The 14357-nt window shown below is 44.3% G+C and overlaps 1 protein-coding gene across 4 annotated transcripts in view; it reads right to left on the bottom strand.

Annotated features, from left to right (window-relative positions):
• Positions 1–2715: 2715 nt before the first annotated feature.
• Positions 2716–14357, bottom strand: part of mtcl2 (microtubule crosslinking factor 2) — a 118119-nt gene continuing 106477 nt past the window's right edge. For 3 of the 4 annotated variants that reach the window (XM_078555124.1, XM_078555126.1, XM_078555123.1), the window contains 2 exons: positions 11179–12631; positions 2716–9365 (listed from right to left, as the gene is read on the bottom strand). In XM_078555124.1, coding sequence (XP_078411250.1) covers positions 9231–9365; positions 11179–12631 — 1588 coding nt within the window. In that variant the 3' untranslated portion in view covers positions 2716–9230. The remainder of the gene's footprint in view (positions 9366–11178; positions 12632–14357) is intronic. The other variant, XM_078555125.1, reaches the window with a different exon arrangement.

Raw genomic sequence — 14357 nt, 5'->3', positions numbered from 1 at the left:
TCAAAAGACTATGATGTAGAAAACAAACGGTGAAGAGCATGTTTACAAACTGGGAAGGGCACATTTAACACCAGTGTAGACATGCATTAAAAAAAATTAAATAGGGGAATTAAAGTGACTAACCTTAATGCTACCTGGGCATTAGTTACTTACACTGGCATCTAGAAGGTAGAAAATGGAGACAGATCTATTGGGGTGAGAAAGCAAGTGAGATGGACGCATAATGGGAAGCAGACAGATTGAAGTGGAAAAGCCAGGTAAGGTGGGGTAATGGAAATACGAGTCAGATTGATATGGAATGGAAAAAAAAGTAATTGGGAAGGGAACTAAGAAAAAGCCACATTGGGAAAGGTAATGATAGTGACAGTCAAATTAGAACAGAGGGAGTGAGCAGTGCTGGACAGGTAATGGGAAGATGGGGGAGGTGGGACAGAAACCTTTATATTAACTTGGGGCAGCAGTTGAGCAGGAAAGACCCAAGTCAGGTGACAAACCATCTGACCGTGGCAGCATGACGTCTGGGAGATTTTAACTGTATAGCCTCAGTCAGTTACCTGCCCAAAACTGGCAGCAAGCAGCAGCTAAGTACAGTGTGGCAGCACAATACTGGGTGGAAGGAGGTCACTGCTGGAGACCAAAGAACAGTCCCCACTATTCAGGTAAGTCATGGGGAAACATTCTGGGAGGGCCCCACATTTGGGATGAGGTGCTGTGGGGGAGCAAGACATTCCATGTTGAGCCTGGAGGGGCAATCCTGCTTCTCCAAACCCCACAGAAGTCATAAAAAGCAAAAGGATTTACTTTTGGCCTTGACTGCTCCTCCGGTCAGATTGTCCTGTTGGAAGACCACGACGACATCCCCCCCACAGGTTTCTGGTTATAATGGTTGTCAGCCCCAATAATGCCATTGGAGCCCAATCTGCATGTTTAAAGAGGGCACTGCCAATTTCTGTCAGGTGTCCCTCTGTCTGCTCAGACAGCAGGTAAAAATCAGTGTGGGATTGTCAGTAGCAAATCCCATGAGCAAATTTAATTGCTGGCATTGTTTTCTCTAAGTGGGTAAGGTTAAAATCACTCCTCGACCTGTGGTGGTGAGCATCTAAGAAAGCCAGTTTGGGAATATTAAAGGGAAAGGGAGAAGAAAGGAGAAAGGGAGCCCTAGGGAAAGAAGCAATGAGTCAGATTGGGAGATGTAATGGGGAGGGAGCTTGGGGGTGACATGGGAATAAAAATTTGCATTTGTATAGTGCCTTTTATGGACACCAGGAACTCCCAAAGAGTTTCACAAGATGAAACACTTGAAGTGTAGACACAGTTGTAATGTATGGAAACATGGCAGCCACTTTACACACAAGGTCCCACAAACAGCAAGGAGATAGTGGTTTTGGTTGAGGGACACATGTTGCCAAGGAAATCAGGAGATCCTTTGGGCTGTTTCAAAACAATGAGGCGACAGTGAGTTGGAGTCTCAGTTTCTTGTTGTAAAGATGGAATCTCTGATAGTGAAGTACTCCTTTAGCAGTGCACTAAACTGTCAGCCTAACTTTTGTGTTAAGTCTCTGGAATGGAGCTTGAGCACATAATCTTCCGACTCAAGAGCCGAGAGTGCTACCACTGTGCCAAGGTTGACACCGGAAAGAAACAGACTGGGAAGGGAAATGGGAAAGAAAACAGAGCAAGGTAGACTGGTAGATGTAAGCATCATGGAGAGCTAGGGAAATAAGATTGGGAAGGAAACTGATTGGATAAGTACAATAGCCAGAGGAGCAAGAATATAACAGTTTGAAATGGGAAACCAGATTGAGTTAGGCAGATAGTCAGATTGAAAGGGAAGGTGGAAGGATCATAATGAAAGACTGGGAGGAAGAATTATAATGGCAAGGGAAGTCAGTGGGAGGGGTAATAGCAGGGGAAGACAGGTTTAGAGAGATTATGCAAAAGGAAACCAATGGAAGGTGGATTGGTGGAAGTATGCATAATGGAAAATTGGGGCGAATAGACTGGTGCGATGAACATGAGGAAAGTCAGAAAAGGTCACTCTAAAATTGGTCAATAGAGCTAGGGGCAGGATTTTCCCATCGGCGATTTGGGGGCGGGGCCCACTCGCCGAGGGGAAAATGACGCGGGATGACATCAGGAGGAATCCCCGACGTTATCCCGGTCCCTTTAAATTTTTAGGAAGGCGGGTGGACAGCGAAATCAGCTGTCCGCCCACCGACCTGTCAATGGCCAATTGAGGCCATTGACAGGCTCATTAAGATAATTAAAGACCTGCCCATCCAAGCTTACGTCTGGCGGGCAGGTCAGGAGCCCCAGCGGGGTTCTGATTATTCATGAAACTTCATCCACTGGCGGGATGAAGTTTCATGTCCATTTTTTAAACATTTCATAAATCTTGTGTTTATTATTAACATGTCCCATCTCATGTGACATTGTCACATGAGGGGGACATGTTAAAAATTTCAATATTTATCTATTTTTAGACTTTTCTTACCTGCCACGAATCTCCCTGAGACAGGACTTTGCCTCAGGGAGCAGTGCGCTCTTGCACGCGCATGTGCGAAAGAGCGCACTTTGACAGATGGGGATTCCCTCCCCCCCTGGAACAGGAAGCATCGGGCAGACCACTGGGCAGGCCTTAATTGGCCCGCCCGCACAAAATGGCGGCGGGCCCCATTTCGGTGGCAGGGGTCGGCTGTCCGCCCGCCGCCGAGGGCAAAATTCTGCCCTAGGTTTGTAAGGGAAGAATCATGAGAAGTCAGAGTGAATGGAGTAAGTATGAGGGGAAGGCAGAGGGAAGAGTGGCAATGAAAAGAGAGGAAGCTAGAATGGGAGGAACAGTGGCAAGGGAGATCAAGGAAGGCCAAATTGGGTGGGCAATAGGCAGAACAGCCAATCAAAATAAATTAGAAAAGGCAGTGGCAATGGAAACCAGCATATCACAAATTGGGATGGGAAATAGCCAGGAAAGCTGGATTTGTCAGGTTAATAGTAAGGAAGCCAGTGTAAGAAGGCATAAATGGAAGGCATAAAAGGGTGCCTGCAAAAGATAGATGGTTAGCATCATGAGAAGCAGAGAACTTCAGACTGGAGAGGGCAATGAAAAATGGAGCTAAAATGGGAGAGGTAATAGGGATGGGCACAGAGGAAGACAGGTTGGTAGGGATAAAAATAATCGAAAACCAGAAACAATCAAATGGGTAGAGGTGATGGAAAGGGGAGATGGATTTTTATACATTATAGAAAACCAGAGGGAGTCAAATTATGATGAGGGGGTGGAGAGGTACTGAAAAGGGAAGTCAAAAGTAAATGGAGTGGGAGGGTAAGAGTCAAGAGATCCAGGGTAATCAATATGGGAAGCTACATGGAATTAGACAAGGATGGGAAATAAGGGAAAGCAGAAATAATTTGAGGGGGGAATGGGATGGAATCCAACCTAAAAGATGTAATTGCAAGGGCCACCAGAGGAAGACAGAATGTTCCATTAAACATCAAGGGAACATTGAGCAGAATAATGAGGGGAGCCAGACAGGGAAGTGTAACAGGAAAGAAGCTCATATTGGATTATGCAATGAAAGGCGAGTGAAATTCCAGAGGTCAAAATATGGGGAAGGAGTAGAAGAGACAGACAAAAAACCAGGGTTGCATTGAGAGAGGTCATGGGAAGGAGGGCTAGGCTGAAAAGGTAAATGGGAAGGGTAGCCAGATTGGAACAGTGGGATAACAAGGAAAAACAAATTGAGAGGGATGAAAAGAGCATAAAACTTCCACTCAGTGAAGAGTTCTTATTGGTTCGGCAGGGGAGAAGGTTTGCAATTTGGTTCCATTAGGTTTCCACCCTCTTAAAGTTTCCTCCTGATGTAGGAAGTGTAGGTGCTTCTGCCTGTACCAATCACATCATTCCAGGAGTTTAGGAATGTTTCTGAAGCCATTCAGGGCAACCCCAAGAATTTTGCCTGAAATTTCTCTGATAGGCTTAGCAGAACCTATGTTTGCCGTGAGCAGGTGTAGGCCTCATTCAGAACCTACAGTGGAGAAGGCAAATGGCAATCAATCCCAGCAGGGAGTCACTACTCGTTTCCTGTGGCTAAATGGAACGGATACCTCTGCTGATACAGCAGAGTACCCATCCCAAAGAAATTATGTGGAAGCCAAAGTATCGAGTGGAATCATCAGGGCCCGTAAAAGTTTTAGGCTGAGATGTGATGTTAGATTGGGTTGAACAAATGAAGTCAATGAACAAGGTATGGGATGAGATGAGTAGCAGGGGAGAAAAATTACAAGGAGAAATGGGAAGGCAGACTGGGATGGACAGTGGAAAAGATGCCAGGTTGGGAGTATTGGCAAGGGAAGCCAAATAAAGGCGGGGCTGGGTAGGTAAGTGGGGAAGGGAGCCAACTTAATACATGAACTGAATTGGAAAAAGTAAGGGGAAGAAAGACAAGTGAGCGGCAACTTGAGAAGGCAAGCTGGCATGGGAACTAAAACAGAAGGGCCATGGTAGGTTAAACAAAGAAAAGGGCAATGTGATGGATGACAACGTGGGGAGTGTGGGGCAAGGTGTGGGGAGGGGGGGGGCGGTGGGAAACAGACAATTTGGTAAGGGCAATAACAATGGGAGTGAGGGGGATGGGAGAAGAGACATACACATTCAAACAAGGACTAAGAGTGGGAGAGTAAATGGAAATGGGTGCAAGAGGAAGACACATTGGTAGAGGCAACCAGAAGATTGAAAATAAGAAATAGAGAAAGGAAGGAAAATAATGCAGGAATAGACTAGAAGAAATTAAAAGGAAAGTTACGAGTTATATTGAAAGGGACAATGGAAATGCAAACCAGACTGGGAGTGGTAATGTGGGGGTGGGATAGGGGGAAGATTGGGAGATGCAATGAGGAAAAAAAGCCAGAAGAACACTGAAGGGATTCAAAGGGAAAGACAAGCAGGAAATAGGAGGCAGATCGTAGAGGCAATGGAAAGGGGAACGAGGAGAAATACTGACAGGAAAGTAGATAGAGACACTAATAAGTATACTGACAAACGCAGACAGGGGAATTAAGGGAATTTGAAAAGGAAGACATTTGTGAAGAATGTCAGACAAAAAGGGGAGAGCAACTGGAAAGTGAACAAGAATGGCAAAAGTAATGACAAGTTGAGCCATTTTGGGAAGGTCATCCAGACATGGGTAACTGGATATGGAAGCAGCTAGACTGGTAAGGATCATGGGGGTGAAAAAGGAAGACAAATCAGCAAAGGCATTTGAAAGGGGAAACAAACTAGGAAAGATGATATTAAGGAAACTGGACCAGAGGGGGAACAAGTTTCGGAAGGGGCAATAGCAAAGGTCACCAGATTGGAACAGGTCATGTGAAGAAGAGCTAAAGGATGCAGATGGAGGAGGAGCAATACCAAGGCTGCTAGATTGGAACAGGACATGTTAAGGAAAGTCAGACTGGAAGGGTGAGAAGAAAATACAGATTGGGAGAAAAATGGAAAAGGGTGACAGACTGGGAAAAGTGAGATATGCCCAAAAGGGGATGGGAAATGGAAGGCACACAGTTTGGGAGAGGGCAGCCAGAGGAAGTTAGAGTGGATGGGGTAATGATGGCTGGGGTAACGAAAGGTTGAGATAAGCACCAGGAACAAGGAATATAGTTGAAGAGAGAAAGGAATATGGTCGGAAGGGAGCCTAAGTGGCAGACACAGCGATGTGACAGGAAGGCAAGACAAACTGGGGGAAAATGAAGGACAGACAAGACTGTAAGAGGAAATAGGGGAAGAAAGAGAGAGGAAGACAAGCAGGTAAATTGGGAAAGGAAATTGGAAGCAGAGAATTTGGGAAAGGGAGTGAGAAGCTGCTAGAATGAGAAACAGGTAAATAAAAACGTTGAAGGGGTCTGGTCTCAATATCAGATAGTGACAATAAGGCATATACATACCAAGGGGCGGGTGGAGGGTGCGGTGGGGAGAGACAAGAGAAATAAAATCAAATAGAATGGGGATAACTTCCAACTTTGTTGTTTGAACAGTAATCTATTGGAGAAGCTCTGTAACCGATTATAGAATAAAATGCATTGCATTAAATCAATGGGAAAAACATTTGTGCAGGTTCTACAACAGGTGTCCGATTCACTCCCCCAGGCAACAAATTCAACAAGGCACCCAAACTACTAATATTATAAAGATATAGGGTTAGAAGTTCATCTCGGACAGTGGTGCATACAAGCTGCAATAAATCAATAATAGTGTCTAATATTCAGTTCCATTGCAGTTAGTCGGATTAAATATCAGGTACCATGTAGAATGGGCAGCTGATCCAATAGCACCTCTTTTATGCCACCGTCCGAGGTGAATTTCTACCCCAATCCTACCCTATTGTGGAGGGGGTGAGGGGGGGGGGGAGAGGGCGCTTTTAACATCTAGTGCAAAACCAGTGGTCGGGGGTATGGGGGAGGGGAGCAGAGTTCATACACTGGCCGCTCGCCATTGCTACTGTGCAGATGAGGGCTCATTTACATGGAAACAGCAAGCTGCATGCATCAAATTGGGGTCCAATGGATTTTGTGGAGCTGATCAACTGGGTGGCGGTGGTGGGAGGGCAATGAGCAGGATGAGCTGCACGTGATCCAGCAGTAGGCTGAAATATTTATATGAAGAAAGGAGGAGTATTCCTCCTTCTTCTGACCCCACAAAAATGAATGATGAGAAGGCTTCAGGCAGTTTTATGAATGAACTCCAGTGGCTGCTTTATGGTATATTGGTTAAACCACTTACTGCATCACATGCAGTTAACAGGAGGTCGAGGTGCCACACCCACACCAATAGTCAAATGCCGGCAGCTGGCTTTTCAAGTGAGAAACAGGCTGGCAGCAGCTGAAAATCACCTGCCTGGTTTTTCTCAGCATCCCTCTGCTGTGGTACCCAACTGTTAAGACAATCAGGAAAATGATGCCCCCTCCCTACTGTCTCCTTCAGATGGTTATACTGGGACTAGGCCTACTCCAGGCCCATGTGGGAAACGGAGGAAATCCTTGCACTACATATTGTGGGAGGTCAGCTGACACTACACGTCTCCACCCCATTCTTTCTTTTTCAGCATTCCTCAGGCACAATTTCCCTCCTAATGCAAAAATGCTTGAAATTCAGCATATTATACAATTTATTATGTGTTGTGCAATAATCTCCCTCAGAATTTCTTTTTTTAGATTATATCCAGAGTAATACAAAATGAGTGGGAAAGAACAGTGATATGGCCTGGAAATTCTAAGGTGCCCATAAACGGCCGAACAATCTCCAGTCCTAAACAGAGAGGCCTGAGGTGCATGTTATAGTGGGCCTGACACCTCGAGATCATTGTGATAGTGAGCTGTGAACACCTAATGAACAGGCAGCTCGTCAGTAAAGAGACACTGGCTCACGTGGTTTTAATGTGGGGTACAAGGGAAGCACTCCTGCTCCTCCCAGCTCCACATGCAGTTTAAGTATATTTGAAGCACTTACCATTATGGTTGTGGCCTGTTGCTGTCACTTTAAGATCCACCTGTTAGGCTGAATAGAGACCTGGTTTTCCTGAACATTGCCGCGAGTGCCAAACCAGCTATCAGGGCAACCTAATATTGCAAAGGGGGCCTCAAACAGGCATTAGATCCCTTACTTGAATGCGCAAAGTATCTAATATCTGCTTCAGGCATTGATCCTTACTGTCAATATTTTCTTGCCTACACCAATATTACAGGATGCGCACTTCTGGGCTCAATCAGCATTCACTTTCTGCCCAGTATATTGTAGGCTCAGGAGGCTAGGCCATAGTCTTCACTGGTCATCTTTCCCCCAAGTATTTATATGCTAGTGACCTCTGATTATTGCATAACCTCCAATGCATTAATTTGGTATATGGAACCCACAATATACAGTGTCACAAAGCAGTAACATGAAAAAGCTCAGATATTGTAAATTATGAAAGTGAAGTTGTTTCTTTAAACTAATTCAATTTTAAGAGGTGTTCCTGCTTTGTAACACACAGCCGACTACTTCATTCTTATCATAGACAGAATATTAATTTGTCCTTTTGCAGTTCAGTGGTTTCCCTTCAATAATAGTTTATAAATGATAGAATGCATCATCAGGAGCAGTAATGAACAACTGGTCTTGGGGCAGAAGTAATGTGGGAATTTATTTCACTGTCACATTCAATTTTATCATCCACCAGACAAAAACACTTTGTTACAGATGAAAAACAACTCTGAAAGTGAGAGAGAAAGCTAACCAATGGCCTGCAGTTTGTAAGTGCTTTCAAATCTGCAAAGCACTTGGTTGAGCCATGCCTGCACTATTTAATTAATACTTATCTGGCAATACTACCTGTAAACTGTGTAACTTGGAAAGCACGGCACAGGCTACTCACAAGTATCTCCTTTAAGACACGCTGCGTGATTGTGTTGCCAGACAAAGAAAATTAAAAGTACTGTGTATTCACTGAACAGGCTGCGCACAATGGAAAAAATTTAGAGGGGACATTGCTAATAAATCCCTTTCCCTAAAGGGAACCACCTTTATCAAGCAGGGTGTGTAACAGGTGGCCCATGCAGGTCCACCCACTTAACTTCTCCACCTAAGTAAAATTTCATCCTCCATACTCTGACAACAGTGCTACAGAAGATCTATTAGTTCTTGATAATCTTTACACATATTAACAATTTGCAGCTAACTTTATGATTGGTGAGTGGGATCTCTCCGGATTCCCAAATGTGCAGTCTGAAATGTGTTGCAAGTTTTTATTCCTTCTTAGTTAAATATGTCTGTGGAGTGGGGCAACAATGATTGAAGTCCCAGACACATCTATAGATCACAAGTGAGAATCGGAAGAAAGCAGCATAAAGATAGGAGGATGTTTGCCAAAAGAAGTAGAGACTGTCATAGATCATAACCTAGCTTAACAATCCTGTTGTTGTATGAACATCTATGTACTGCTATTACAGAAATGATTCAACCACCTATGCATTATAACCTAGATTGCTCAGATTCTCTTGTTAAAAATCAATCAATAGCTTGCTTTCCCTCCACAGTTTGTACTTTGCAATCTACAGTGACTACGACAATAAAAATCACAAACATCTTTTCAAAATGTCTCTGAGAATTTCACTTATGCTGTCAGAGCAAAAGTTGTAGAGTGCCGTTATTTTAGCACACATAAAGCTGTCTCCTTGCTTCGGTATGTGGCACAGTTCATGACTCAGCCTGATTTTTCATCTGACATGCTGGGGTCTGAAGGCAAAGAACGCGATTTACATTGTGATAACGAATGGCGAACTGACCTGGATGGAAAGCAGGAGGTGAGTGACTGAGATGTACAATCACATGATGTTTCCTGCACAAGAACATGAATGAAATTCAATGTGAGTAATTACATGCCAAGCAAAAGCAATCTTGTCTAATAAATGCTTTTAGAATTGGGAAAGAACTTTCTTAAATGATAATTGAAATTCTAAACCTAGTAACTACTATTGGTGATGGCAGATCAACAAGCTGACATGATGTTTCTACAGCAACTAATTTTGCAACGGTAATAACCTATTTAAAATAAATGTGCTCATGCTTGTATTAAACTAGCAGACAGAGAAACGCTGGGCTAGCGATGCTAATATCACCAGCAGCAATTTCTTTATCAAGAAAAAACAAAGTGCTCATTAGGATGAGGAATGTTAGCGTTGGGCAAAGGAATGCCTCCCATTTCAGGCACTCAGTGTCAGCATCATAAACCCCAGGTGAGGGACAGCAGTGGCTAGGTGCGAATAAGCTCCCCCGACTCGCTCCTGCAATACAACCTCAGAAGAATACACCCCAAAACTGTGACTTTCTTCCCCACCACTTTCAACACCAGTCATCCTGTGTCCTCTCAATGACATTGCCAACTAGTGCTGATGTAGGGACAGTTTGCATTTTAACCTCATATTGCATTTGGAATGGGATTGATATTGTTCAAACTGATTGCCCATAGGACTTTTTCAGTCACCTTCACATCCGTCTAGGTTTAATTTCTACCCAAGGCTGGGATTTTATGCGGAGGTGGCTGTCCCAGCACTCCTCCAGCTTAAAAAGTCAGAGGTAAGCTGGCCTCCGCATGGCCGGGAAGCCCCAAGCTGCTTTTACGGCCATCGGACCGTTAATTGACTCAGGAGGAGGCATCTGCCCCCATCTTGGGGGAAGTCCCACCTCTGACTGCTCCGACCAATCAGGTGGCCAATCAGCTCTGTAGTGCCAGCGGTGCCACCTGGAGGGGTGGCCACTGCCAGGGCCACAGGCAGTCCTCAATACAATCGTCACTGGAACCAAATTAGGTGGTGAGTGGGGGTCAGGCTGGCAGGCTCTGGTAAGGAAGTGGCGGCTGGGGACACAAGCGAAGGTATCATCGTGAGGGGGGCCTCTGTTGGAGGGATCCCCTCAGCTCCCAACAAAGTAAAATGCCAGCGGCGGCAGGAAGAGGCCCTTTACTGGCCACTTAAGGACCTCAACTGACCCAAAGACAGGCACACTGCCCAATGCCTCCCCCAGCGCCAGTAAAATAACAGTAGAGGCGGAAAGGTAACAGGCATGCCGCTCCTGCCATGCCACCCAATTTTACACCTCTCCCCCATGAGCCCACTCCCCAGGGTGAGCGGTGGGGCCATAAAATTCCCTCCAAGTTCCAGAGGGAAAAGGCCATCAACCTTCCACAGTATAAAATGAAATTTGTGAGATGAGGTTCCAGTGCTGGTATGTGTTTTCTCCATCACGTCCATGCTTATGAGCAACTTCAGGTGCCTTGACTTGTTAAAATTACCCTTCAATATTTTATACCCATTTTGATTTTCATTAATTTGATTTAATCTGTATAGTAACAAACATGAGGTTTCTTTACAACCTTTATGCTTTAGAATATATATTCAGCTAGGTTACTTTACGTGTAGGTAATAGTAAATTAAAATTGATGACTTTTGACTTTTATAAATCTTAAATTGGATAGCGCTCTCGAAGGGATGGCACAGGCAAAATGGGCTGAATGACCTCTTTCTGTCCTGTAACATCTTATGATTTTATACTAGTCCAGATACCTCATATCAATAATGGAGGTTTTAGAGTAGAGTTCTAAAAATAATTTAATACATATTTTAATGAGATGGAGCTCCTACTAATGCAGTTACCTCAAGTAGACCAGAAGCTGCACAAGCATCCCGTGTGTCTGGGTCTTTAGCTCCCTGGGCTGGATAGGATGTTGGTTTTTGGTCCTCCTTGTTCGGTTGCTTGGGAAGTCTTTTATTTACAATTCTGGAAACACTGTCTACTTGTGTTTGGCCCAATGGAACAGCCAAATCTGTTTTTCTGATACTTTCTTCAGAAACTGGATCTTTTAATGGTTTGTCAGCTCCACTTGTTGGACTCTGGGATCTGCCACACACATTCCTGAAAAACTCCTGAACAATCCCATATCTTGATGAATCGCCTTTTGTTTTTGTTTCATGTTGGCTTGATTTCCAAACTGAGTCGACACTTCCAGATGGGTGTTCAACAACATTAAACAAACTGGACAGTCCATCATTGATTGAACTGAGTACTGGACTATCTCTTGTAGTAGTTGACCTAGCCCAAGCTGACTCATTTTGTCCTCGATGAGACATGGCCCATGGACTTCGCTCTCTATGATCTATTTTTGATGAGCTTCTTCTCTGCAACTTTGGTGAACCATATTTGGGTGAACAGCAAGGACGTTCAAACTTAGTCGGCACCTTTTCCAAAGATGAAGAGAGTTGTTTGCTACGGGAACTCTGGGTTGGCATCAATAAGGATCCTCTCGATGCCCATGACCGGTGCAGAGTACTAGAGATAGATCTTGGACTCTCAGTCTGCAACCCAACACTAATACTTCGGGTTGTTTGAGTACCCACACTGATAAGTCCAATAGTCTGGCTTGCAGTATTAACCTTCCTTTCCAATGAGCTTGTACAAATAACATTTCTGACGCAATTGGCTGCCTCCTTCATGTCATCACTCATGTTACCTGATATTTGTAGATCATGCAGAGCAGATGGAAACCCAGTAGCAGCAGCAGTAGCAGAAACTGAAACAGGATGTTCCCCAGTGCCACTTTCCAGCAAATCCCGGTGCTTGGAAAAGTTATTAAACCACTTGTTGCACACATTCTCTGAATGGGGCTCTGAATCCTCAGTTTGTTTGGGTTTCGCCATGGTGAACAGGAAACCTGGTTCAATCATAATCTTTCCTTCATTGTTTTGAACCACAGAACCATCCATCCTGCGCACTACTGGCGGACTGTAATAAATACGAATGCCAGTTCTGTCTGGTGCTGTGTAACTCCTCTGTATTTGTTTTGTATTGAGATGTGGGTTAACTAGATTTGCTGCCATGGTGAAGTCCCAAGATGAAATTACAGGCACTTCCACATTTGACTGCTCGATTAATGTGCTTTCTGATTTCTCCTGTAACAATTCACCATCGTTATTCATGTGCTTCCAATTTTTCTTGTTCAGCTCCTCAAGATCCTTTAAATCTTTTGGCAAGGGTGCAGAGGTGGGAGGTAAGTATGGAGAGGTGTCCAACAAGCTCTCAAACTCAGACATAGAAGAAACTGACTTGGCCCTAAAAATAATGCATTTAAAAATAAGTTATTTTTCTTTTTTTGGTGAAATAAAATAGGAGCGAATGCCACATCACCCATGGGAACAAGCTAAAAATGTCAACCGTACTTATTTTCCAGTTAGGATGGGAAAGCTTTCACTAACATTTTAATATACCAAGAGAGTTCAGGCATTTACAGCTTTGGAAAAAATGCAAAATTCACTGGCTCAATATTGAGACACTTCTTGGCCAATTATTAAACATGGATCAAGTTATTCTATTCTTATTGAGGGGGTGCTGCATCCATGTGTGGAATAGAGAACAAATTACAGGGAAATGCAAATGTCATCTACATTTGCATGGGGTTGGTGTAGATGGGAGGGAATGGGCTACAGGGAGATGTGTTGTGTTTGGGAAGTCAGGGACAGCATAAAAGCTAAAGAGAAAGCATACAATGCGGCAAAGAACAGTGGGAAGCCAGGGGATTGGGAAACCTACAAAGACCAACAGAGGACAACTAAAAAAGAAATAAGGAGGGAGAAGATTAAATATGAGGATAAACTAGCCAGTAATATAAAAGAAGATTGCAAGAGTTTTTTTTAGATATATAAAGGGTAAGAGAGAGACAAAAGTGGACATTGGGCCACTGGAAAATAACGCTGGAGAAGTAGTAGTGGGGAACAAAAAAATGGCGGAGGAACTGAATAGGTACCTTGCGTCAGTCTTCACGGTGGAAGACGCGAGTAACATCCCCAAAGTTCAAGAGAGTTGGGGGGCAGAGGTGAGTATGGTGGCCATTACCAAGGAGAAGGTGCTAGGAAAACTGAAAGGTCTGAAGGTGGATAAATCACCTGGACCAGATGGATTACACCCCAGAGTTCTGAAGGAGATAACTGAAGAGATAGTGGAGGCGTTAGTGGTGATCTTTCAGGAATCACTGGAGTCAAGGAGGGTCCCAGAGGACTGGAAAATCGCTAATGTAACCCCCCTGTTTAAGAAGGGAGTGAGGCAAAAGATGGGAAATTACAGGCCGATTAGCCTGACCTCAGTCGTTGGTAAGATTTTAGAGTCCATTATTAAGGATGAGATTTCAGAATACTTGGAAGTGCATGGTAAAATAGGGCAAAGTCGCCATGGTTTCATCAAGGGGAGGTCATGCCTGACAAATCTGTTAGAATTCTTTGTGGAGGTAACGAGCAGGTTAGACAAAGGAGAACCAATGGATGTTATCCACTTGGACTACCAGAAGGCCTTTGACAAGGTGCCACACAGGAGGCTGCTCAGTAAGATAAGAGCCCATGGTGTTAGAGGCAAGGTACTAGCATGGATAGAAGATTGGTTGTCTGGCAGGAGGCAGAGAGTGGGGATAAGGGGGTCCTTCTCAGGATGGCGGCCGGTGACTAGTGGCGTTCCGCAGGGGTTAGTGTTGGGACCACAACTTTTCACTTTATACATTAATGATCTAGATGAAGGAACTGAGGGCATTCTGGCTAAGTTTGCAGATGATACAAAGATAGGTGGAGGGACAGGTAGTATTGAGGAGGCGGGGAGGCTGCAGAAGGATTTAGACAGGTTAGGAGAATGGGCAAAGAAGTGACAGATGGAATACAACGTGGGGAAGTGTGAGGTCATGCACTTTGGTAGGACGTATAGAGGCATAGACTATTTTCTAACTGGGGAGAATTCAGAAATCTGGAGTGCAAAGGGACTTGGGAGTCCTGTTCCAGGATTCTCTTAAGAGAACTTG

This window comes from Cetorhinus maximus, chromosome 13 (genome assembly GCF_964194155.1).
Source record: "Cetorhinus maximus chromosome 13, sCetMax3.hap1.1, whole genome shotgun sequence".
Classification (NCBI taxonomy): Eukaryota; Metazoa; Chordata; class Chondrichthyes; order Lamniformes; family Cetorhinidae; genus Cetorhinus; species Cetorhinus maximus.
The sequence above is the reverse complement of the archived record's forward strand: the minus strand, read 5'-3'. Positions and strand labels throughout refer to the sequence as shown.